Raw genomic sequence first — 23817 nt, 5'->3', positions numbered from 1 at the left:
AAAGAAGACGCTTGATGGGTAAGATTAACCCCCCCCCCCTCGGCCACCCGTACAGCTGCTGTAATTAGTAGGATGAAATTCCAATAACCCTATTCGAATTTCATCCGAGTTCGAAGTTAAGAGCATCCCTGGCTATCAGCACACATAGGCTGGGTCTGCATATACTGCCCAGCCTCTGTTGCTATAGCGATCCCCCCCTAAGCCCCCTGCGCTCTGCTATGCCCCCATAAACCACCCAGCCATGCTGTCGACACACTGCGTGTCGCAGCCGGCTGTTTACCTCTGTAAGTGTCAGTCTCACTGCTCCCCCGCCTCCTCCATAGCTCCGGTCCCTGCCCTCGTTCCTTCCCTCCAATCAGCAGGGAGGGAAGGGACGCGGGCGGGGACCAGAGCTATGGAGGGGGAGGGCGAGACTGACACTTACAGAAGTAAACAGCCGGCTGCGACACGCTGTGTCGACAGCACGGCTGGGTGGTTTATGGGGGCATAGCAGAGCGCAGGGGGGGCTTAGGGGGGGATCGGTATAGCAACAGAGGCTGGGCAGTATATGCAGACCCAGCCTCTGTGTGCTGATAGCATTGTTAGAACCCACCTTGGGTTCTCTTTAAATTGATTAACGTGTCCTTGGTAAATGGCATCTTGTCACAAATGGGTACATTTTGTAACACTATTTAAATTTACTAGTGTTTGGCACTAGATACTATTTAAAGGGAACCAGAGGTGTGCAGAATATGGAGGCTGGCTGTCCTGCTGATCATCTGCTTCTAATACTTTAAGCCATAGAAACTGAACAAGTATGCAGCTCAGTCTATGACAAATCTGACAAGATTAGCTGCATGCTTGTTTCAGGTGTGTGAATTAAGGTGGCCACACACAATACAATTTTTAAAATATCTGTTCAATTCAAGAATTTGCAATCAATTTTTCTGACTGATTGTAACATTTAAAAAATCTGACTAATGTACCACACACGTGTGTTAAATTTTTACTCAATTATGAAAAAAATTATTGACAACTCTGAGAAAATTGCTTGGAAGTATTTATAAGGAAATTGACAATCTAACACACCATTCAATTTTCATAAAAATTGATCAGAAAAATCCAGCACTCCTAATAAGACTTTTATCGAATAAAAATGGGAAAACTGATCAGATTTCTTGCTCGAATAAAAAAAAAGCTTTCGATTTTTCAGAATATCCAATTGAAATTTTATTGTATCGCGTGTGGCCACCTTTAGACGCTACTGACCAGAAAGATTAGCAGGACTGCCAGACAACTGGTATGGTTTAAAAGGAAATATATAAGGCATCTTCCATAGGTCTCGCACCTCAGGTTCCTTTAAGGTATAATACAGCAAAAATGCACAACCCCAAAGTGCAGTCGGTGGACGTGCCACGGCAGGCTCGGACACCACCAGAGTATTGTCAAGGAAAAAGTGAAGACGGCACTGTCCAATGCTCTTTTACGTTATCCTATATAATAATTACCGTGTCACTGCGTCCAGCAGTTATGCAGCGTCCGTTATTTTGTTACTGCGCATGTGCGCAGTAACAAACAGCTGGACGGGACCATGGAGCGAGGTGGGCGGGCGGTTGCTTTCGCACGGCGGGCGTGCATTTTGCCGCGGGCGGTGGGTTGCGGAGGGGCGTGCGCAGTGACAGGCGGCGTCAGCGGCGGTAAAAAAAATACCTAGAGCCCGTGTTTAAACACGGGCTTGGGTCTATTAATAAATAAATAAAAAAGTAAAAGAGCATTGGACGGTGCCGGTCCACACCGGCTTCACTTTTTCCTTTAAGGTATAGTACCAAAAATGGTTCCATCTACTTCTATTTGTCTAGCCAGAAAGAGCACAAGAGCATATTCAGGGGACAAGTGCTCTTCTCAAACACCGTGGCCTCATCATATCACAGCCACAGCATCACACCACACCACCACAACACACTGTAATAAAAGACATCTATCTACTTAGCAGGAAGTGTGAGCTAATATCAGCACCGAGCTCTTATTGGCTGCTCTGTACTGTTATCTGCAAGACTCAGCTTACTAAATGCTTCCTGGGAGTTGCAGTCCTCGCTGCCTTACAGTGCCTCCAGTTTTATCCACTGCAAACTACGTCTCCCAGAATGCTGTGCGTCGCTTACCTTTGGAAACAGAAGGTCAGCCAATAAGCTTGGAGTGATTATCAGATGACCACGCCCACTGAGACTAGACGCGTCCTTGATTACAAAAAGGTAGAGTATAGCCTGTGTGTTTGTCCAGGTGATGCGGTGTGACCTGTGGGTAGAGAGCTGCGGGCTAGCTGCAGCTCCTCTGAGTCTGTTGGTATCGTGTTCTATGCTGAGCACAGCGATTGGCTGCAGCAGGGCAGAAGTTGTGGACCTTTCCTGACGCTGTATAATGGAATGCAGGCTTATAGAAGCATAGGAGGAGAAAAGGGGATTGCTGAGCATGGATCAGATATCCTATTAAACACATATTGTGTTATTTCACCTTCTGGATGTGGTGCTTTATGCTTTCCATTGTACAAGCTTACAATGCGGACAGATTGATAGTGTAGCCACATGTCTAACTTTTATGTGGGCACATACACTGGTCAGCCAACACATTAAACCGCCTGAAGAATGTTATGTAGTTTCCTCTTGTGCAGCTATGACAGCTGTGTCCCATCAAGCTGTGATCAAGGCATGGACATCCACTATGCCTCATAAGGGCGTTCGAGAGGAATCGCCTCTGGGAGACGGGCGCAGGACAAAGCCGGTATGGCTTATCCTGCTGCTGCACAAGCTCCCGGCGATGTTAATTACTATTCCCCCTCTAGGTCCACGTGGATAGTGGGGAATGATGTAATTCGGCTGCCAGCTATTGCTGGAAGGCAAATTACAGTGTTTTAAAAGTAACTTCAGCTCCATCTTCTGACGGCGCAAAGTTACTCACTGTTAGAGGCGTTGCTAGCCCCAATGATCAGTGGCACGTTCTGCGGTGCCCCGGATGTCCCCCAGGCAGAGTCAGCTGTAGTGCCTCAATGGTGGGCATGCTGGGAGCTGTGGTGCATCAATCGGGGGTATGCTGGGTGCTGTGGTGCCTCTATGTGGGTATACTGGGTGATGCCTTTATGGGGGCATGCAAGGAACTGTGGTTCTTCAGTGGGGGCATGCTGGGAGTTGTGGTGCCTCAACGGGAGGCCCATGGGAGAGGATCCACTAGAAAGTCAGGGAATGCTATGAGGGGCCAGTCAACCAAACAGAAAGCTAGTGCAGCCAGCACAGAAGCCAGGTAACTCTGCTTAGTTATGTTTAAAGGAGTTATCAGGCATTCCGTAGTAAAATAAGGGCTACTTACCCGGGGCTTCGTCCAGCCCCAAGCTCTCCCTCCTGGTCCGCGGTGATGACGTCAGGCCGACCTGGAGGTCGGACTGTACTGCACCTGCACGAGCGGCGCTGTCAATCACCGCCTTGTGGACCGGAGCTTACTGCGCAGGTGCAGAACTACTGCGCCTGCGCAATACGCTCTGGTCCACATGGTGGTGATTGACAGCGCCTCCAGGTCGGCCTGACGTCATCACTGCGGACCGGGAGGGAGAGGCGGCGAACGGCTGCGGGGAGATCAGCAAGGGACATGCTGGGTGCTTGGGGCTGGACGACGCCCCGGGTAAGTAGCCCTTATTTTACTACGGAATGCCTGATAACTCCTTTAAGTCACACTGCCTATTTATGTGGTTTGCTGCTTTTTTTTTTTTTTTTTTTTTATTAATGAAGAGAGCTTCATCCAACATTTTGCTGGGCAGGCCTACTTAGGCTGCTATTAAGTTCATGTAAATTTGGCCCCACCCATGACCACACCTACATTCTGGTGCATGGGCACACACATTTTCTGGCTGAAGTGCCCCGGATCTCTTAGGATCCTAGCAACACTGTGCGCTCCTATTACGGGCTGTGGTGGCGCCGGCTACGCCCAAGTCTCCTGTGCTGGGTTGCCAGTGTTCGCTCATAAGGTGCCTTGTGCTATCTGGCACCAAGATATCAGCAGCAGATCATGTATAAGTTGTGAGGAGGCACCTCTGATGATCACACTTGTTTTTGCAGCATAGCCCACAGATGCTCGATCACATTGTGATCTGGTGAATTCGAAGGCCAAACAAAATGGGAATGATCAGACCAGGCCACTTGTATCAGTTGTTACAGTTCTGATGAGTATGCACTCATTGTAGACTAGGATCAGCATGGACACTTAGGTGTGTGACTATGCAACCTAATGCATAGTAGTCAGCGATGCATTGTGTGTTCTGCCACCTTTCTATCATGGCCAGCATTAAAGTGTGTTTCACGCGGGAGGCTGAACTGTGCTCTTGTTGGGCGCCTCTTCTTCTTCCAATGTTCTCCCCAGAATTTGTTTCCAGCCGGGCTGAATGATAAGTAGCTGATTAGGGAAGACACACACACACACACACGAACGCCGTCGTACATTCTCTGCTCTGTCCTCCAAGTACAAGCACCTGCACATTTGGTGGACTACAAGGTTAAGTATACTACCTGCATAGCTAGGCTGAATAAATCACTGCAGTATCCAGGGCTCCTTAAAAATTTCAGCCCTTGCTGAATAGAGGCAGCCACACGCTTCCTGTGAGTGGCTCCGATACCTCCGTGGGCGGAACTTGCAGCATGTGTCCTGCAAAACGTTCTGCTCACACTTGAGCCAATCATGAAGCCTCACTTAAAAATGCAGCCAATCGTAAGCCACTCGCATCTGTAATTCGAATAACTCCAATACCTCCACGGGTGGGACTTAGCACTCTACTCTCCACTCTTAGTTTTGCAGTGAGTAGGCCCGCTCTGATCTGATGATAATGGAGATTGACCAGGACCTGGAGAAGGTAGTTTGCTATATATAATGTTTACTTTATCATAGTTTATTATAACTGTATTATGTAGCCAGATATAGTCCTCAGAAGTTGTCCCCCAATACAGGTAGCCCCCAGCTTGTTAATTTTGTTTGCTCATCCCTAATAGCCATACATGGGTATATGCCTAACGGGGATTGCTATTCCATTAGAATTCGATTGGATAGTGATTGACTCCAATCAGGGAAAGCTTAATTTTGAAAGGTTTTACCAGAAAGCTATCAAGCGTCAATCTAACTGCAAACGCTGTACTGCTGGATGCAAGGCAAAGCTATGGGCCATCGATCCCCCAGCACTCCCTTCCTGTCCCATCCCACAGAGCTCTACCAACATGTGTGATCAGGTTTTTGATCGACAAACAGCACAAATTTGAATTGTTTGGATATGTATGAGCAATAGATTACTGGTACATTCAATCAAAGTGATAAAAATTGATTTGTGTGTGGAGAGCTTTAGACATTTTGGCCCATATGCAATTAACTTTTTCACCCAAGTTTTCTCCTAGGAGATAATTTTTCATCCTCTATTTAAAATAACTTTCCAGCACTTTTCAACTAAAGACATATCAAAAAATAGGTGAAAAGATACTGCCAAAATTATTTGGAATATTTTCTTGCTTTCTGGCGGCTTAAAGGATACCCGAACTGAAATGTGACATAATGAGATAGACATGTGTATGTACAGTGCCTAGCACACAAATAACTATGCTGTGTCCCTTTTTTTCTTTCGCTGCCTGAAAGAGTTAAATATCAGGTATGTAAGTGGCTGACTCAGTCCTGACTCAGACAGGAAGTGACTACAGTGTGACCCTCACTGATAAGAAATCCCCCCTTTTTACCTCTTTCTTGCTCTCAGAAGCCATTTTCTGCTAGGAAAGTGTTTTATAGTTGGAATTTCTTATCAGTGAGGGTCACACTGTAGTCACTTCCTGTCCGAGTCAGGACTGAGTCAGCCACTTACATACCTGATATTTAACTCTTTCAGACAGAAATAAGAATAAAAGGAACACAGCCTAGTTATTTGTGTGCTAGGCACTGTACATACCCATGTCTATCTCATCATGTCACATGTCACTTTAGGTATCCTTTAACCTTCCTAGCGGTATGGACAGAAATGTCCGTTCAAAAAAACATGCTGTGAACAGTATAAACATGCATACACATCAATACTCTCCTGCACTGTTTACTAGACCCTTGCTTGACACATTTTGGCAAGTTACAGGAAAAAAAAAGTTTTAAAAATAAATTTTATCACTGTTTGCACAGAAATCCTAGGGAAATTGAACGCTGGGGAGGTTAAGATACAATTTATTGACAAGTTTAAAAATATCACCTAGGAGAAAACTCAGGAGAAAAATTTAATTGCATATGGGCCTTTGTGCCTAACTCGGGTGATAAAATTAAGGCTAATTAGTTCAGCAATGATTGGAACCAACTGTGCACACCACAAACAGGCTTTTAATCAAAGCAGATTATCCAAATGATGGTGCTATCATGGAAGAAAAGGTAACTACAAATGTTTCTAGCTGGCACTCTTCAATCCTTTCTCACTAGCAAGCTGCTCTTGTGTGCACAGTTCACAGACAAATCATTCCAGCCCCCAGACTCCAGACTGCATCTGACCAGGATATAAGCTAGACTGCTGGATACCCGTAAAGGCTACTCCAGCCACCTAATCAGGTGAAACCGCTCCAGGCAAGGTTATATCAACCTGCCTTATGTGCCACCTCAGTTTGAGCACCTTTGGTCTCCTCCACAGCTTTTTGATAGAGTAGGGATGGTTTAGAAAGTCTGGTCAGGTTTCACCAGTAACAGGAAGTAAGATAGGACCATGCAACAGTTAAAAAACATTTTAGTAGTGCTTAAAAATGATAGGCTAGTGATGGCTAACCTTGGCACTTCAGCTGTGACAAAACTACAAATCCAATCATGCCTCTGCCTCCCCCAGTTATGCTTAGAGCTGTCATAGTATTGCATTGCCTCATGGGACTTGTAGTTCCACCACTGCTGGAGTGCCAAGGTTAGCCATCACTGTGATAGGACATGTGTCATTTTTACTGCTGTATATACAAAGGTCATCCAGAAATTATCCGCCATTTGCTTTTACCTGCCATGCAAGGTATTCTTTCTGTGTATTTAACGTGCATCTTTCAGATTAATCTCCTCTCTGCCAGTGCCGCTTGTCATATGACTGCAAAATGAGATACGTACTGTATATCTACGCCCCTGGAGCTAAGATGAAGTCTCAAGGTGTGTAGATATACTGGCGCCGGTCCAATAAGTGGTTAAACACAGTTTTCGCTGATTGTCTTAGATACAAATATTTCCATGGGAAATAACCCATATACCATGTGCTCTTACCACAGTGGCAGCGGCTAATCAGTGGCTGTTACTAGCATAGTGGCTGCTGCTAATCAGTGGCTGCTACTGCTAGAGTGGTGGCTGATAACCTTACTGGCAAGCAAAGGGGGAGACAGAGCAGCGATACAAGGTGGCCCCTGCATGCTGCAGCACAGCTACGGCCTGCAGGCTGCATGAAATTAGCAACTGTATAGAGCTTTGAGGGCCACCAGAAAAAGGCTTGGTGGGCTGCTTTTGGTCAATAGGCCGGACTTTGGACAAGCCTGCTTTAAAGGAAAATTAAATTGAAAATAAAGAATTGCCCATTTACCTGTGGCTTCTTCCAGCCCCTTCAAATCTTTCAGGTCTCTGGCCATCATCCCGCACTCTGCCATTCCTCCTGGTTTCCCCCTCCAACGCTGGATGTGCCGCCCCTGTGCTGCGTGCTTCCTTCAAGGCTTGTGCAGTAATTAAAAATTGCTACTGCTACTGCGCTGAACGCCTCTGGCCATGGGAGCGCGAGCACAAACAGGATTCGCATGGCCAGCTGCACGCATGCAGAGTGGCCGGGTGATTTGTCAGTTGGCTGGATTATGGAGAGGGACAGCAGAGGAACTGCTGAGTGCAGAATCATGGTGAGGGAGTAGGAGGACTTCAGGGGACTGGGAAAAAAACCCAGGAAAGTAAATGGGCAATTTTTTTCCATTAGATTCACTTTTAAGGAGTCCAGGTAGTAAAAACAGTCATTTTTTATTTGTATTTTCTCAAGCTTTCACTTTGATGAACAATATATTCTTTTGCAGGGGCTCACCATGACCAGGTGCATTGTGAAGAACTGTCGCAGTAGCTCTGGAACTGATATAGGGGTCACACTGCACGGCTTTCCAAGTTCTCTTGACTTAATCAAACTATGGCTCGAACAGACTGGGAACAGCTTCAGTGATATCGATGCATTTGCTCGCACTGTTTTGTACTCTAGATCTGGCCGCTATCAGATCTGCTCCGAACACTTCTCACCAAAAAGTTACATCTTCAATGGCACAAAAATGGTCCTAAAGGCAGATGCTGTTCCCACAATTTTCCAGGAAGCACAAAGTATCTCCAAAGTTCCATCGTGCCAGAAGATCCGAGAGGAAGTGGATTTACGTCTGCATCCTGTCCCACCCAAGCCTCGTGTAGAGTCGCCGCCTTCTCCCCAAAGACACAAGCCTACAAACCAACCTACAGAAGACCAGGAAGATGCAGAATGTAAGGAAGTGAGAGATAGCTCAACCGTCACAATAAAGATGATTGATAAAGCAGTTGGCACTGACTTATACAATGGTAAGCGGAAGTCAAATATTTCAGTAACATATTTTTTAGCGCAAGTGTTTAGTCTAGTGTTGGTGTTCGAATTTGGTATAGTGCACTCGAACATCCGAATACTCCCAACTGCCGCTGTTCAACAAGCGGACAAGGTCAGAAGGAGTTCACTCCCTTGCGTGTGACACTTCACCTAATTCCAATGCTTCCACTTTCCTGGCCCTGTTTGATTGTTTGGGTGCTTAATAATGGCGGTTGGTTGTTCAAATTCACTTTACCAAATTCAAACACTAGTTTAGACACCGAATTAGTTTTTTTTGTTTTATGCTGTATTTACAGAAGCAGGTCATTTTGGTACAGGTACAGGGAGAAAAGCGCTATATAAATATTATTGTTATTGTTGTTACATGCTCTTTCCGCGCTGCACCTGACCTGGGTGATGCCAGCCGCGCAACAGGATTATAAATGTAATTCAGGGGGCCGTCGATAGCCGGACTCTGAATTACTTCTCCCTCTCAGTTGCTCGGAGAGGGAAATAATAATTAATGCCACGTGATATTTCAGTGCGAGCAGGGTGAGCCGTCATTGGGCTTACCATGCACCCAACTGCCTGAACAGCTAAATAACACATATTTCCCAGAACGTCCCTGGGACAGCACCCCTCCTCTGAGACTTCTCTCCTCCCAATTCTGGACAGGAAGCTATTAAACAAACAAATTTGCATAATGGACAGCAGTACATGTATAAATACAAGCCACTTACAATGATCCTCAGTTGTTTTTTCTGTCCCGGACAGGAGCGGATGGAGGGGCCTCGGTGCTCCCATGTCCGGTGGCAGGTGCAGCGTGTGGGGCAGGCAAGGACGGGCTGAGCAGGGGACTCAGTGTGCTATGCGCCCAGCGTGGTGGAGGCTTCTCCTTAGAGTGCGGAAGTTTTATGGACGGCAGAGCGCTAACCGGAAGTTCCGACGGAAGCGCGATGACGTCATGTGCAGGCGTCCCACATGACTGGTCACATGATCATGATGACTCCTTATAGAGGAACTGCAGCTTAAACAAACATACTGTTATTAAGTTACATTATTTGTGTTAATTAAAATAGGTAATTTAATCTCTTACCCACCCTGTATTAAAAGAACAGGCAAATGTTTGTGATTTCATGGGGGCAACCATCTTTTTGGTTGAAAGGAGGTGACAGGGACCCTGAGACACAGTTACAACTGTCCTGTGTTCTGATCACCCCTCCCAGCTGCGTGCGCTAGGCAACGAGAACCACAACATCAGAAATCACATCATGCTTTGCACAGCATGAGGGGGAAAAAAGCCCAGGGGATTTCTTTAATGGGGCGGAAAAAATGAGGCTTGGGTAAGAAAAACAAAGTTCTGATGCTGTGAAACTGTTAAAGAAACACAAAGCCTTTTCAGTGCTGCTGAGTAGATTTTTAGTGAACAGGTGAGACCTGAAGGCACATAGCAGTAGGAATTCGGTTAGGACTAATGGGAACCGGGTTTAAAAAAAAAAAGTCAGATACTCACCTAAGGAGAGGGAGGCTCTGGGTCCCATAGAGCACTCCCTCTCCTCTCCCGGTGCCCGCTGCTGTCCTGGCTCTACCGCAGCGGTATTCGACCGTTTCAGTCAAATACCGCTATCTCCCAGCCGAAGGGAGGCTTCGGAAATGCTTCAGGAGCCTGAGTGCTCCCGAAGACGGGACGCTTTACACTGCGCACGCGCGTGCCCTCTATGACGCGTTCGCGTGTGCTCCGCCTGTCTTCGGGAGGACTCGGCTCCCGAAGACTTCTGAAGTCCCCTCGGCGTGGGATGAGAACGGAGGAGCCAGCGCAGCACCGGGAGAGGAGAGGGATGGCTCATTAGGACCGAGCCTTCCCTCTCCTTAGGCGAGTATCTGCCTTTTTTTTTTTCTTTTTTTTAAACCCGGGTTACATTAGCTTTAATGCTACGGCACTATAAGATTTTGTTCTAAAATTTCAGCACAATCATTTAGGACTGTAGCTTGTGGCCCTTTTAAGGACCAGAGCCTTTTTTAAATTCCCTACTTCCTGATCACTGTGATTGGCTCACAGTGAATAGCTATTTAGAGTTTATGACCACTTCCTATTTACGTAAAATTACACTAAGGAGGGATGGACTTTAAATACTTGAAAATAAACAAGTCACTTTCTTGACCAGAAAATGGTCTCTTCCTCCAAATCTTTGTTTATATTCTGGTCAATGCACAGCAGCAAAATGGAATTATGGTGACTGCATGTAGACTGGGTGTATTTTTTGGGAAAAATAAACAGACTGAATACTGGATAGAATAAATCACTCAAGAATAGAGGCAGATCTGAGATTCTAAGCTGCGTTACATCATTCACACTAGTAAATGCTTTGAAATGCATTCATGTATCCCAGAACTGGATTATGATAAACATATTTTTAATACAGTGTCTCAGCACCATCCTCCTCCAGCGCCTCTATGCACCCCGCTCTGCTTAGCTGTAATCTTCTGGATGAAGAAGAAGTGTCAGTAGTTCCTCCTCTCTGCTCGTCCTTAGTTCTGCAACCGCCACTTGCCGCTCATAGTTTCAGCTATGTGTTACAGCATGCAGGGGAGCTGCGCTGTGTGTGGGCTGGTGGTGATTGAGGTCAGAACAATAGAGTACTAATAGCTGTATTATTACACTATCGTACTGGCCTCAATTGCTTCCAGCTGGCACACAGAGCAGCTCCCCTGCATGCAGTAACGCATATTTGAAACTAAAGTGGGAGGGGCGGAACTAAGGACGGGCAGAGAGGAGGAAGTACTGCCACTTCCTCTCTGCCCATAATCAATGTTCTGCTCAGTCGAAGAATATGGCTAAACACAGTATGTTGTATGTTTACAGTAAACAGGTTAAGGGGTACTTTAAAATGCATGTAAAAACTGCTGTTTAAATACATCACAGTGTTCTCCCCAGAAAATTTTTCCAGCCGGGTGGCATGAAATAGTAGCCGGGTGGCATGAAAAAGTAGCCGGGTGTGGCGTGATGAGAGACTGCAGGGCCGGTGCTTCTGTGCGCAACTCTGCTTACATCATAGGAGGAGGTGAGCTGATGACAGCCGGGTGCTCACCAAAACTAGCCAGGTGGACCACCCGGCTAAAAGAGCCTGGGGAGAACACTGCATCAGTCAGTGCAATTTACTGCATTGTCAAACCTGCTGAAACTAAAAGCATGCATTACTATGCATTTCTATGCGTTTTAATCACTCCCCACACATTGAAATGCACTGCTCAGCAACCCACTGCTGTACTGTAAATGTTAAAGTGAAAGTCTATGGACTTTATTGTTACCATGTTTTTCGCACACTCTGTGCAGGACGTCAAAACTCACTGCAACTCACATAGTGAATGAGCCCTTAGGGAAAACAGGACTAGGAAATATTCATAATGATGTTAGATGTAACACATAAGTCCTACAAAATTGTCAACAATATTCACAAAATAGCCTCCCTCTTTGTAGCCCAATGTACATTTTGTGAACCATTCTCTACTTCTGCATAGGGAATTCAGGTAGGCTATAATCAACCTGATCCTATAGTCAATTAGCCACAGAGAATCAACATGCCAGATCTTTCCAGTGTGAGTAGCAGAGTATGACTTTCAACCAGCAAATTGAATATGTCTACAGCCTTCCTCGGGCAGCCTTTGGAAGTGCTGGTAGTCCCTGACTATAAGACTACCATACTTTTTAACCCTTGAAAATCTTCTGAAAAGTCAGGGGTCGTCTTATACGTCGGATGTCATTGATGCTGGGTGATACGCCCTATTCTGTTACCAACTCTCAGATCTTGCTGCTGAGGACTGTAGTGAAGAGGCACAGGCGCACATGTGCGAGATCTGAGAGGCGGAGAAGGAGGTAAATAGGACACAAGGCTGGGCCAGAAGCGTAAAAGAGGCGTGTTTTACGGGCACAGCGCAATCTATTCTTCCATACTGCTCTGATAAACAGGTAGACAAGGAGAGCTGACCAATCCATTTAGGGAGAGGAAGAGTTGACCAATCCAATCAGTCAATCCTCTGTCTACCGTTATATTCTCAGTACCACATACGGTACAGCACCAGTATATGATTTAAAAAAAAAAATGTATTTGGCGTGTGTTGGAAGAGGTGTAGTCTTATATGGTGAGTATATCCCAAACTCTATATTTTAACTGGAAAAGTTGGGGGGTCGTCTCATAAGCCGGAATATACGGTATGTTTTTTTTAAACTCCGTAAAATGACATTTTGCTGTGGTACACTATACTATGTAAAGAGTTCCAAGTTCTGCATACACATTTACACATTTTAAAGCAAACCTTAGATGCAGCCCTTAATAAAGGGACACAGAAGGAGACACAAAGGGACACAGGGATCAGAGGTGGTACAGAGGGACACAATGAAGGCAGAGGTACACAGTGGTGGCACAGATGGAATGGGGACAGAGGTGACACAGTAGGGGCAGAGGTAGCACAGAAGGGGACAATGAAGGCAGAGGGGGACATTGGAGGCACAGGTGGTCACAGAGGAGGTACAGGGGACACATGGCACAGTGTTCCAACTTAAGAATGGATTCAGGTTAAGAACAAACCTACAGTCCCTATCTCGTTCGTTTATGGGGGGCTTCCTGTAGTCCTGTTCCCGTGTACTTCTAAAGGCGAGCGGATCTGTACTGCGCACGTGTGTGTCCCGGCTCACGCATGCACAGTAGCCTATCGAGGAGGTCAGATGGTGCATACATTCATCGGTTGACAACGGTTGAACAAGGGCACAGGGAGAGGATCAGGAAGGCTCTGAGATAAAGAGTCTTCAGGTTGGATTCAACATGTTTTGTGATGCTCTCCTTTATAATACCCATTACAAGCCTACTGAGCAACATTCGGTTGGTGTTTTATAAATTAAAATTGTTCTAATATGTTCTACTTTTCTTACAGATATTATTGAGAGAAAGGTCGAGAAGCTGCTGAATAAAAGACTTCTAAACCTTGCCATGGATATAATCGCCCTGCTAACTGGTGAGGTGAGGAATGCATGTTTTGGGGATCTCTAAAGCACAGGTTCAGGCTCAGTCTTTATATGCATTTAATGGGTTATTTTAAATTAATCATTCATAAAAAACCATCTTCGCAACCCACCAAGTCAGTTTAAAGCTATGCTTTTCACAGTGGCTGGATGGTGTAATGGTTAAAGGGTACCTGAGATGGCCTTTTATAACGACAAAATATACATACCTGGGGCCTCCTCTGGCCTGATTGCTCCCATGGCGTCCTCTCCTCCCTCTCCGTTCGGCCACAATTGGCTGCGTAAAGTTTTCCGATCCGGGGCTAACTGTGCATGCCCAGCTGCACGCACGCTCCTGGCGACGGGAGTGAGACAGGGTAGCACGCCTGGCCAGACTGCTCATGCGCCGACTGGCCCCGACTGATGGATTGTCCAGGACCTGTAGCAGGTGAACAGAGAGGAAGAAGTGGATGCCGGGTGAGCGATCAGCCCAGAGGGGGCTGGAGGAAGCCCCAGGTATATTTGTTTTATCGAGAGGGCCAGTCTCTAACATTTAATAATGTAAAAGGCTTGTATAGCACAGAGATCTGTCAGCTCTATTTATTTATATATATTGAAACTTCACATTCATTGTTTATTCTTTCTTTATTATACAGGAATACACGGTGGTGAAAAAGAATCCAGATTCTCCTACCCCTGCTTCAAAAGGAGAGGTAGCCATTGCAGTTTATGCAACATTTACTAAGCAATGGAACTAGACAATTTATGTTAAAGTGGAATTTCAGTTATACTAGAAGCAGCCATATTGCAGAAAAATGTAACATTCAGTTCAGTCAGAAAGCACGACAGTCATTAAAATGCAATTACAATCAGTGTAGCATACACACAGAAGCTCTTTGCAAAAAGGAAATAGTATTACTTTATTTCCTTTAGTTGTACCACAATGCAAAGTTGACAATAGTAGACCAAAGATGCCTGAGTATGCAACCAATTTACTTCCAGCCTTGTGCAGGAAGAGTGGAATTCCAGAATGTTCTGTATACAGAGCAGGGTATTGTCCCCATAGTTAAAGGGAACCAGAGACGAAGCACTCTTGTGTATTTTACCATATGTATCAGTAAGAACATTAGAGAAAACACTTACCATGCTCTCTGTTTCATCCTCACTGCTAAAAGTGTCTGTTATCAGCTGTGATAAGAATCCAGGACTGAACATTCATTCTGGCTTTGCTGGGAATGATTATAGCTGAGTCATTATAGCAGAGCCACAAGGGGGCAGGCTTAGGCTTGAAAAGACACCAGAGAAGAGACTCAGCTATAATCATTCCGTAGCAAAGCTAGACTTGAGTGCTCAGTCGGGGATTCTTATCAGAGGTGATAACAGTCAGATTAAACAGAGAACAATGAAACAAAGAGCAGATTAGGTGTTTACTGTCATGTTCCCACTGATTTATAAAGTAAAATACAAGAGGGTGCTTCATCTCTGGTTCTCTTTAAAGGGGCACTATAGCGAAATAGTGTTTATACAAGTGCTGGATAAAATTAAGCCATCATGTGACAGAATCTGCAATGAAAGAGAGTTGATTTAAAGGATACATTAGTCCATGAAAAAAAATTAAAAACGGGGGAAGCAGGCATGTGTGGTGGGCTTTCTCATGCCCAGAGCCCCCCCCCCCCCCCCCCCCCATTCTCTGTCACTCTCGATTTTTTTGCAGTGACCCTCCGAAGCTACTTCCTTGTCGGGAGGGTCGGTGAAGACTGCACATGCGCTGTATACCTGGGGCTGGAGGAAGTCCCCTCCGGCCTTACCGCTTCCACGTCATCCTCTTGACTTGCTGCTCTTCTGCAATTGGCCCCGGATAGTCCCCCTGCACCGTGTTCACGTCGCCAGGAGTGCTCTGCGCCTTTGCAGTACTACTGGGCAGGCACAGAACGCTCAGAGCGCCTGGCCAGACTGCACATGCGCCGACTGGCTCCGCCTGGCGGATCTTCTGGGGCCAGTAGATGGCGAACGGGCAGTCAGAAGAGGATGGCGTGGGAGCAATCAAGCCGGAAGGGGCTGGAGGAAGCCCCAGGTATGATTTTATCTATTTTTCCCCATCTCTGGTACACTTTAAATCAACTCTTTTTATTGCAGTTTCTGTGGCATGCAGGCCTAATTTTATCTCGCACTTGTTTAAACACTAATTCACTGTTTAAGCACTAATTAAATTTAAACATATAATTCACTGATATATGTGTATACTGATTACTGGAACACCCTTTTCTATGGCCTACCCAAGAGCTGACACCTCTTCAGTACATCCTAATTCTGCTGCACAATTCATCCGTCCTCCTCCTGTTGTGTAATTTTTTTTTTACCATCAGTGCAATACTTGTCAATAGGTGCAAACATCTTTTGAGCGCTACCTTCCATCACCAGAAACACAGAAGGCTTATTAGCAGATGATAGACCAATATTTTAAGGTCTCCAATAACGCAGTGCAGAACATCTCCAGATGTCAGAGCTAAACCATTCCACACGTGTAGCATGCATGCAAATCCCAATAGCTACTTCTACATTGCCCAAATGGGCTTGGTATTTTAATCAAAAGGGATTGGGGATGGGGTAGAGAATGGACGTGTGCAGAAGGGGAACTGTAGCTGGTTTTCCATGCCACAAAGACTAAGTACATTTGGAAACTTGCTGTGGCATAGAATGGCCCCTTAGGTGACAGGATATTGACTTTGGGAGCACTGTTGGTGTGTTAAGGCTACATGGTATGCAGCTGTACCACCAGTCTGATTCACAACAGTACACTGTAGAATCACTTTAATAAAATAACAACTGAGCAGTTGTATCTTTGTTTATAGATAGTTATAGATAAGTCTATTTCCCTAATTTTTTAAACTCCAAGAGCTGGGACCCACTACAAAGTGCAAAGCGCAATCAGTAGCTATTTGTGGTAGTGCTTTGTAAGTGATTTTTAGAAGTGATTTCCCTGCTCCTATACAATACATTAGAGTGGAAACGCTCCCAAAATGCTGCATGTCCTAGCGATTGCCTATTTGCAATCACTCCAGTGGGATCTGCTCCTTCCACTTACATTGGCAAAGTGTTTTGGGAAATCACTATCGATTGAAAACGATCCCAAAACGCTGTCAAAGACTCTCTAGTGGGTCCCAGCCCTGGTGCTTTCTCCAAGGCATCAGCACTTACCTCTTTTATTTTATAATAAAGGAAATAGGAAATGTTAAATTTTAACCCAGAATAGGTCAGAATACTATCTTTTTTAAGAAGATGCCCAGAACATTCGATATGCTACCAAGACAGAGTGGACCGGTCTTTAGCTACATTTCCCAAACAGGGGATAAATGAGTATGTATGGTTTGTATTGTAATGCTTGTACTGATTACCGATTGGAAAATCACCGGAATAAGTACCCATGAGTCTTTTTCAGAACAGCATAGCCAATAGAAATTCTAGAAGATGTAAGATACCGCCTGCATAGAATATTGTAGGCATTTTCCTGCAATGTGGCAGCCTAGGAATGCAACGAATGTATAATTTTTTTTAATAAAAGGAAAGTTACATGTTATTATTTTGCCTTTTTTTTTGAGACTTGTTTATCTCTTGGGTTTTAGATACCTGTAAAATGTGGCGATGTCGCCGTTTACTTTAATATGGATGAATGGGATTATATACAAGACCATAAACACCTTTATCAAAATGAGGAGAATGATGAAGAGCCCAACATTTCCCCCCCACCGCCAGCAGAACCAGGTGACGTTTTTTTTTTACTTCCCTCATTCTTCTACCTAACATCATCCACAGGGTACCTGTATTTAGGGAGTTACAGAGCCCCCCTCTCCAAGTGGACTGCCTGAATCCTCCTCACACAAGCCTAACATAGAATTGTGCAGATACCACTGATCATTGGCCATATTTCCCTCCTATGTAAATAAAATGAGGGAAACTGACTGACAGTCTGGCCACATCCCCTTGCTTAACATTCCAGAAATCCCTGAACTGATCCCACAAAGTCCAAAGCCTTCCTTACCTTCTGCACCACCCCTACCATACCTACACTATCTGCCAATGGAGAGAATGGAATTGGTTAATACAAGTAAGTCTCAGCAGGAAGCTGTTGTGCTAAAGCAGTGGGGAAAACTGAGCCTGCACTAAAGGGAGGAGTGAGGGGAACCTTTCCTGCTGCTGAGGTAAACTGTCATGCTCTGCTACCACTGCTCTGCAACAAGTCAGCAAAGCAATGGGCCTCCTTAGCCATCGTACCCCCCCCCCCCACCATGGCTGGAGACCCGGTGGCCTATCGTTACGACCCTGACTGATGCTATGACTAAGTGACCAGTGCATGTCTGAAACATGTTGGAGAGCTTTTAAGCTATGTGACCGGTATTCAATAAAGGTTTTGATACCTTTGGACCACTGAGCGGAACTTCACCTTCCTTAATTATCGACAGTTGGGGAATGAGTCACCTGGTTCCAGCTCTGCTGCTAAACATCAAGGTTGAGCGGACATCAAACTGATCTTTACGACCCTGACTGGAGCAATTGTTAATTGGCATTTTGTTTGATTTGTTTTCTCTGCAATGAATGTAGCCACGTTGGTGCGTTTTGTAAAATACAAAGGAAGGTCATGTACTGTATGTGATACTTATTTTACATGTACTAACATAGCAGTTGACTCTTAAACTGGGTTGTAAGATAGAATGAAGGTATTTCCGTTCTTGCATTTTATACAGGCAATCTTTATGATGAGCCTGTAGAGCCTGCTGTGGTTATAGAGAAGCCAAGTGATGATGTACCGAGCATTGAGGATCTCAGACAGGAGGATGAGACCACTAATATATGCACAGGTAAGCCAGAATATATTGTAGTGTCCATTTATGTGTGAACTGCTTAAAGGGACCCTGAGCAGAATGCAAAAATGCCATAATGAACTTAGCAGGGGCTTCCTCCAGCCCCCCATAGCTTTGAATTCCCTCAGGACCTCTGGGCTCCCTCCATTCTTCCACTGGTAGCTCCGTTAGCCATGTGACTTTGCCAGGAGTCATGAACAACTGCATGGCCCATTTGCGCACCTGTTGCCATGAGCAACGCGTGGTTCTCAAAAGAATAAACCGCACATGCGCATAATGCTCATGGCGGAGGGGCTGCGCATGTGCAGTTGCGCACGATTCCTGACAACGTACCGTGGGTAACGGAGCCACCAGTGGAAGAATGGAAAGAGCCCTGAAGATAAGGGACATCACGGACTATAGGGGGCTATTGGAAGCACCAGGTAAGCTCATTATGGCATTTTGTGTTCTTCTCAGGGGCCCTTTAAGGCTCAGTTGACAATGGAATATTATTTTCCAGTTTCTGTAGGTGAAGTCACCACTGTGTCATATGATCAGCCAGTAGAAGAGCCTTGTATCAATAATGATTTGGAAATCGCTGAAGTGCAGATGGAGGATGTTGCAGGTGAGGAACTAAAAGGAACTTTATACTGTCATATAGTTTAAAGGGGAACCCTGAGTTTTGTGACCTTTATCCTGCAGGCTGAGTGACATGAAAAATCTGTAAAAGATAAGGAGGTGCATTCAGATAAAAAAAATCTATAAACTGTTTAATGCTGCCATGCTTGAATTCTTTTGGTCCATTAACCATTTCAGCCCGCGGGTATTTTTCACCTTATGCATCAGAGCAATTTTCACCTCCCATTCATTCGACAATAACTTTATCACTAATTATCACAACAAATTGATCTATATCTTGTTTTTTTCCGCCGCCAATTAGGCTTTCTTTGGGTGGTACATTTTGCTAAGAATTTTTTTTTTTCTAAATGCATTTCACAGGAATATTAAGAAAAAAAATTGAAAAAATTAATTATTTCAGTTTTCGGCCATTCTAGCTGTAAAATAATACAGTACATGCTACCATAATTAAAACCTATGTATTTTATTTGCCCATTTGTCCTGGTTATTACATTATTTAAATTATGTCCTATCACAATGTATGGCACCAATATTTTATTTGGAAATAAAGGTGCATTTTTTCAGTTTTGCGTCCATCACTATTTACAAGCTTATAATTAACCACCTTAGCGGTATGGACGAGCTCAGCTCGTCCATTACCGCCAGAGGGTGCCGCTCAGGCCCTGCTGGGCCGATTTACATGAAATAAAGAGCAGCACACGCAGCCGGCACTTTGCCAGCCGCGTGTGCTGCCCGATCGCCGCCGCTCTGCGGCGATCCGCCGCGAGCAGCGGCGAAAGAGGGTCCCCCCAGCCGCCTGAGCCCTGCGCAGCCGGAACAAATAGTTCCGGCCAGCGCTAAGGGCTGGATCGGAGGCGGCAGACGTCAGGACGTCGGCTGACGTCCATGACGTCACTCCGCTCGTCGCTATGGCGACGATCTAAGCAAAACAAGGAAGGCCGCTCATTGCGGCCTTCCTTGTTTATTCTGGGCGCCGGAGGCGATCAGAAGAACGCCTCCGGAGCGCCATCTAGTGGGCTTTCATGCAGCCAACTTTCAGTTGGCTGCATGAAATATTTTTTTTTTTATTTAAAAAAAACCCTCATGCAGCTGCCCTGGCGATCTTAATAGAACGCCAGGGTGGTTAAAAAAATGTTCATAAGGTGCGGCTAAGTGACGTCAGCGGCGGACCTTCTGTGCAAGCGCAGAAGGCCCCGGCTGAAGTCACTCAGTCAGACTGAGTCCAACTGAGCCGCTTACCGGGGGTTGACTGCAGGAAAACGGCGGCACTGAGGAGGACGGCGAGGGACACATCCATGCTTATGGGGCTGGAGGAAGCCCCGGGTAAGTAAAAAACTGCAGTGAGACTCATCTCTGAGTCTCTTTAAGTTTAATTCACCATAGCTGCAACTGAACATTTAATGACTGTATTTCTTACAGATGAATGCAAGAACAGAGATGAACTCTACATTATGACTTGTTCCCCTGGAGAGATAGCAGAAGAAGACACGACTTTTGTCCCGGAATCCCAAGTAGAGGACAGTGCAGAACATTTTCCCACTCAGTCACCAAGCCAGGCATTGGAAAACCTTGCCTATTCTTCCATACCGGGTCAATGTGAAGAACCAACCTGGAGTGACTATGTGAAGTTAGTGGGAGAGCCCAGTTTCACAGGTGGGGAGCCTGTGCAAATTAAAGAAGAGGGCAGCCAATTCAACTATGGCTATGGTGAAGACGCAGCCTTTGTAGATCCCAATCCCGTCCAAAGCAGTGAAGAATGTAGCCAGCTTTTCGACACCATGAACAACCTTCTTCTCCACCAAATCACATTTGGCCAGTCTTCTTCTGCGGATAAACCCTATTCTTGCAACCACTGTGACAAGCGCTTTGCAAAGAGGTCTCATCTGGGAATGCACCTTAAAACTCATACAGGAGAGCGTCCTTATACCTGTCCTGATTGCGGCAAAAAATTCAGCAGGAGGTCCAACATGCTGACGCACTACCGTACCCACACCGGAGAGAAGCCCTTCGCATGCCCTAAGTGTGGCAAGCGTTTCACGCAGAGCTCGCACATGGTGACCCACCAAAGGACGCATGCTTCAGATAAACTATTTACTTGTCCTGAGTGTAAGAAGCGCTTCACCAAGTGGTCCTACCTGAACTTTCACCTCCGAACGCACGGTATAGAAAAACTGAGTGTACCCTGACAATGAGAGAACTTCCTGGACTGGCATCTGTCTTATAAATCAGCAAACTTGTATCCATCCATCCATCCATCCATTATTTGCTAAACATAATCCAGCCAAGCATTTTGTGTTTAAAATAACAGTATATAGCAATCATCATTATTATTAACTTGATGGGGGTCATTACGTTCAAGGTACCACCTAGTCAAAGCTCTAAGCGAGAACTCCAGTCTGTGAGGATGCAAGTATTCTGGCGATGCCCTCTTTCTGCAGCCATCGCAGCCTCACTCCCATACTGCCACACAAGAGGAAGATTGCCTATGACAGTAGGCTGCAGTCCCTCCCAGCGGTATCATGAGAGTTATGATCGATTAGGCAACAAAATATTTCCATATAATTCAGAATTAACTCAAATTGACCCGACTTTCTAAGTTGAGATCAATTGCTGTGTCTCCTGGGTAATGTTAGCCGTTTATTGATTGATTGACTTGTTGTTCAGAGTGGAGTTGTCCTCTAGAAAGTTGCTTTGTGGCTTACTCCATCTCATGCTACATTATTTTCCAACAAAGGTGCCAAAACCACCACTTTGCGTTCTTGTATTTTGTAAAAGTCAACAGACCTGTAAAGACACACCAGGGACTCTGTTTTGTTATTTGTAGCTTTGGAAAGTGTACCAGACAGTCTTTCAGTTCGCGTTAAGAAGACAGCTTGCCATGCAGGCGTGCCAGGTGGCTTCCTTTTATCTTCTTTTACAGGACTGAAAGTCTTGTATCACAAGATGCTGTGTTGACAATAATCATTTCTCTGTGAGCAAGTGCATTAAATCTGCACCAAGGGTGCTGTGTCTGTGCAGTCATGTCTGTAGGGAGCGAACGTGGAAGAATGACCAGACATAGTAGACTGTTAAATGTAATCTCTGAAGTATCTTGCCCTCAGTTTTACGAGTTATCATTGCAATACCCAATAAATGTTTTTGTTTTTTTACCCCAAAGTAATATTACCAGTCCTGATGTTGAATGACAATTATCAAACATATCAAGCTTTATTCATATCTGGTGAAGTAAGTAGTGAGTCAGTAGAGTCAAGCTTTTCTAAGACCAGGTTAGTATCGTGGGAAAGTAACAGACTAGGACAGGGTGATGAATAGACTGAGAGATAGGGTTTGGTTACAGAGACACCGACGTCTCATTTTTTTACCTTAAATTCTAATCCATTCCAATTCAGCATTAAATCCCAAACAGATTCACCGGTTCCCCGCGGCAAAACGAGTGATTTATGGCTTAGAAATAGACCTGCAAAGTTCCACGACTTTGCAGGTTGCAGATTGTGCTGCCCTGGGGAGGCAGAGCTTTGCGCTGTAGCTGTGCCTCATGCAATCAATCTCTGCTTCTCCCCTCCCCTCTCAGTGAAATAAGACTGAGAGGGGCAGGGAGAGGCTGGGATTGACTGTAGAGGAGGGAGAGCTACTGCACACAGCTCTGCCTCTTACAGGAAGGAGAAGGATGTGAGCCCTGGAACTTTGCAGGGCTATTTCTAAGCCATAAATCACTCATTTTGCCGTGGGAGGTGGCAAATATGCTTAGGATTTAATGCTAAATCGAAATGGACAAGAAACTGAGGTAAAAAAAGAGACTTCAGTGTTTCTTTAAAGGGAACTTGAAGTGAGAGGAATATGCAGACTACCATCTGCATGCTCCAATAACCAATGCCAGTTGCCTGACTCGTGCCATAAAGAGGGATGAGCGACAAATTAAAAACGGATGAAATCCGAATGGGTTTCATTCGGAATTCATCCTCCTAATTACTGCAGCTGAGCGGGGGTGTGTGTGTTGGGGGGGGGAGGGGGGGTTGTTAAACTTAGCCAGCAGGCATGTTCTTTAACCCGCCCCACGGCGCCTCCCATGCTGCGTTCCAAGCCGCGTCGCATGACTACAAACACTTCCTCCTTCCGGGTTGAAGGAGGAAGTGTTTGTAGTCACGTGACGCGGCTTGGAACGCAGTGTGGGAGGCGCTGTGGGACGGGTTAAATAAGATGCCTGCTGGGTAAGTTTAACCCCGCTCGAATGATTATCCCATTAGTTTTTTGTATTGAAATCCAATCGGACATGTTGGAAAAATATTTATATTCAGTCTAATGGAATAATCAAACAAAATTATCTCATTGGACAAAAATGAAAAAATTGGACCATGCATGGGCACCTTTAGTCCCACTAACGTCCCAACTGGCCTATTGGAGAGGGACCATAACAAATCCAAGTGAGACAGGCTTTCTCCGCAGGCGATTTAAGTCTATTGCCACATTTAGCATCCAAACCACTTGAGTAGTTACAAATTGCATTACTCTATACAGCTGACTACTAACCTACTACATTTAAAGGGCTTCTGCTTACCCTGCTCTCCCTTCACTCCTCAAATAAAAAGCTATCGTAGCGTTATATTGTAAAACTATTTAATATAAGGGCTAGTTCACGCTTGAAGCGGCGATTGCCCGTGATTACGTTTGGCCTCCATGATCACGATTTGTGGGCAAAATTTCACGATTCAGCGCGATTTGCGCTTGTGATTCACGTTCAATAGAATGAGAATGACATTGCAATTGCCCCCGAAACCCTGCATGCA

The 23817-nt window shown here is 45.3% G+C and overlaps 1 protein-coding gene across 1 annotated transcript; it reads left to right on the top strand.

Moving 5' to 3' along the window:
- The first annotated feature begins 2197 nt into the window (after positions 1-2197).
- On the top strand, positions 2198-23012 carry LOC137528253 (oocyte zinc finger protein XlCOF7.2-like). The gene is made up of 8 exons (XM_068249536.1): positions 2198-2231; positions 8040-8559; positions 13490-13575; positions 14213-14269; positions 17180-17318; positions 18299-18412; positions 18915-19019; positions 20453-23012. Exons 2-8 carry the CDS (start codon positions 8049-8051, stop codon positions 21217-21219), a joined length of 1779 nt encoding a protein of 592 aa, XP_068105637.1. The 5' UTR covers positions 2198-2231; positions 8040-8048; the 3' UTR covers positions 21220-23012.
- Positions 23013-23817: the final 805 nt, after the last annotated feature.

Source organism: Hyperolius riggenbachi, chromosome 8 (genome assembly GCF_040937935.1).
Source record: "Hyperolius riggenbachi isolate aHypRig1 chromosome 8, aHypRig1.pri, whole genome shotgun sequence".
NCBI lineage: Eukaryota > Metazoa > Chordata > Amphibia > Anura > Hyperoliidae > Hyperolius > Hyperolius riggenbachi.
Note: the sequence above shows the minus strand (reverse complement) of the source record. Positions and strands in the feature narration are given on the sequence as shown.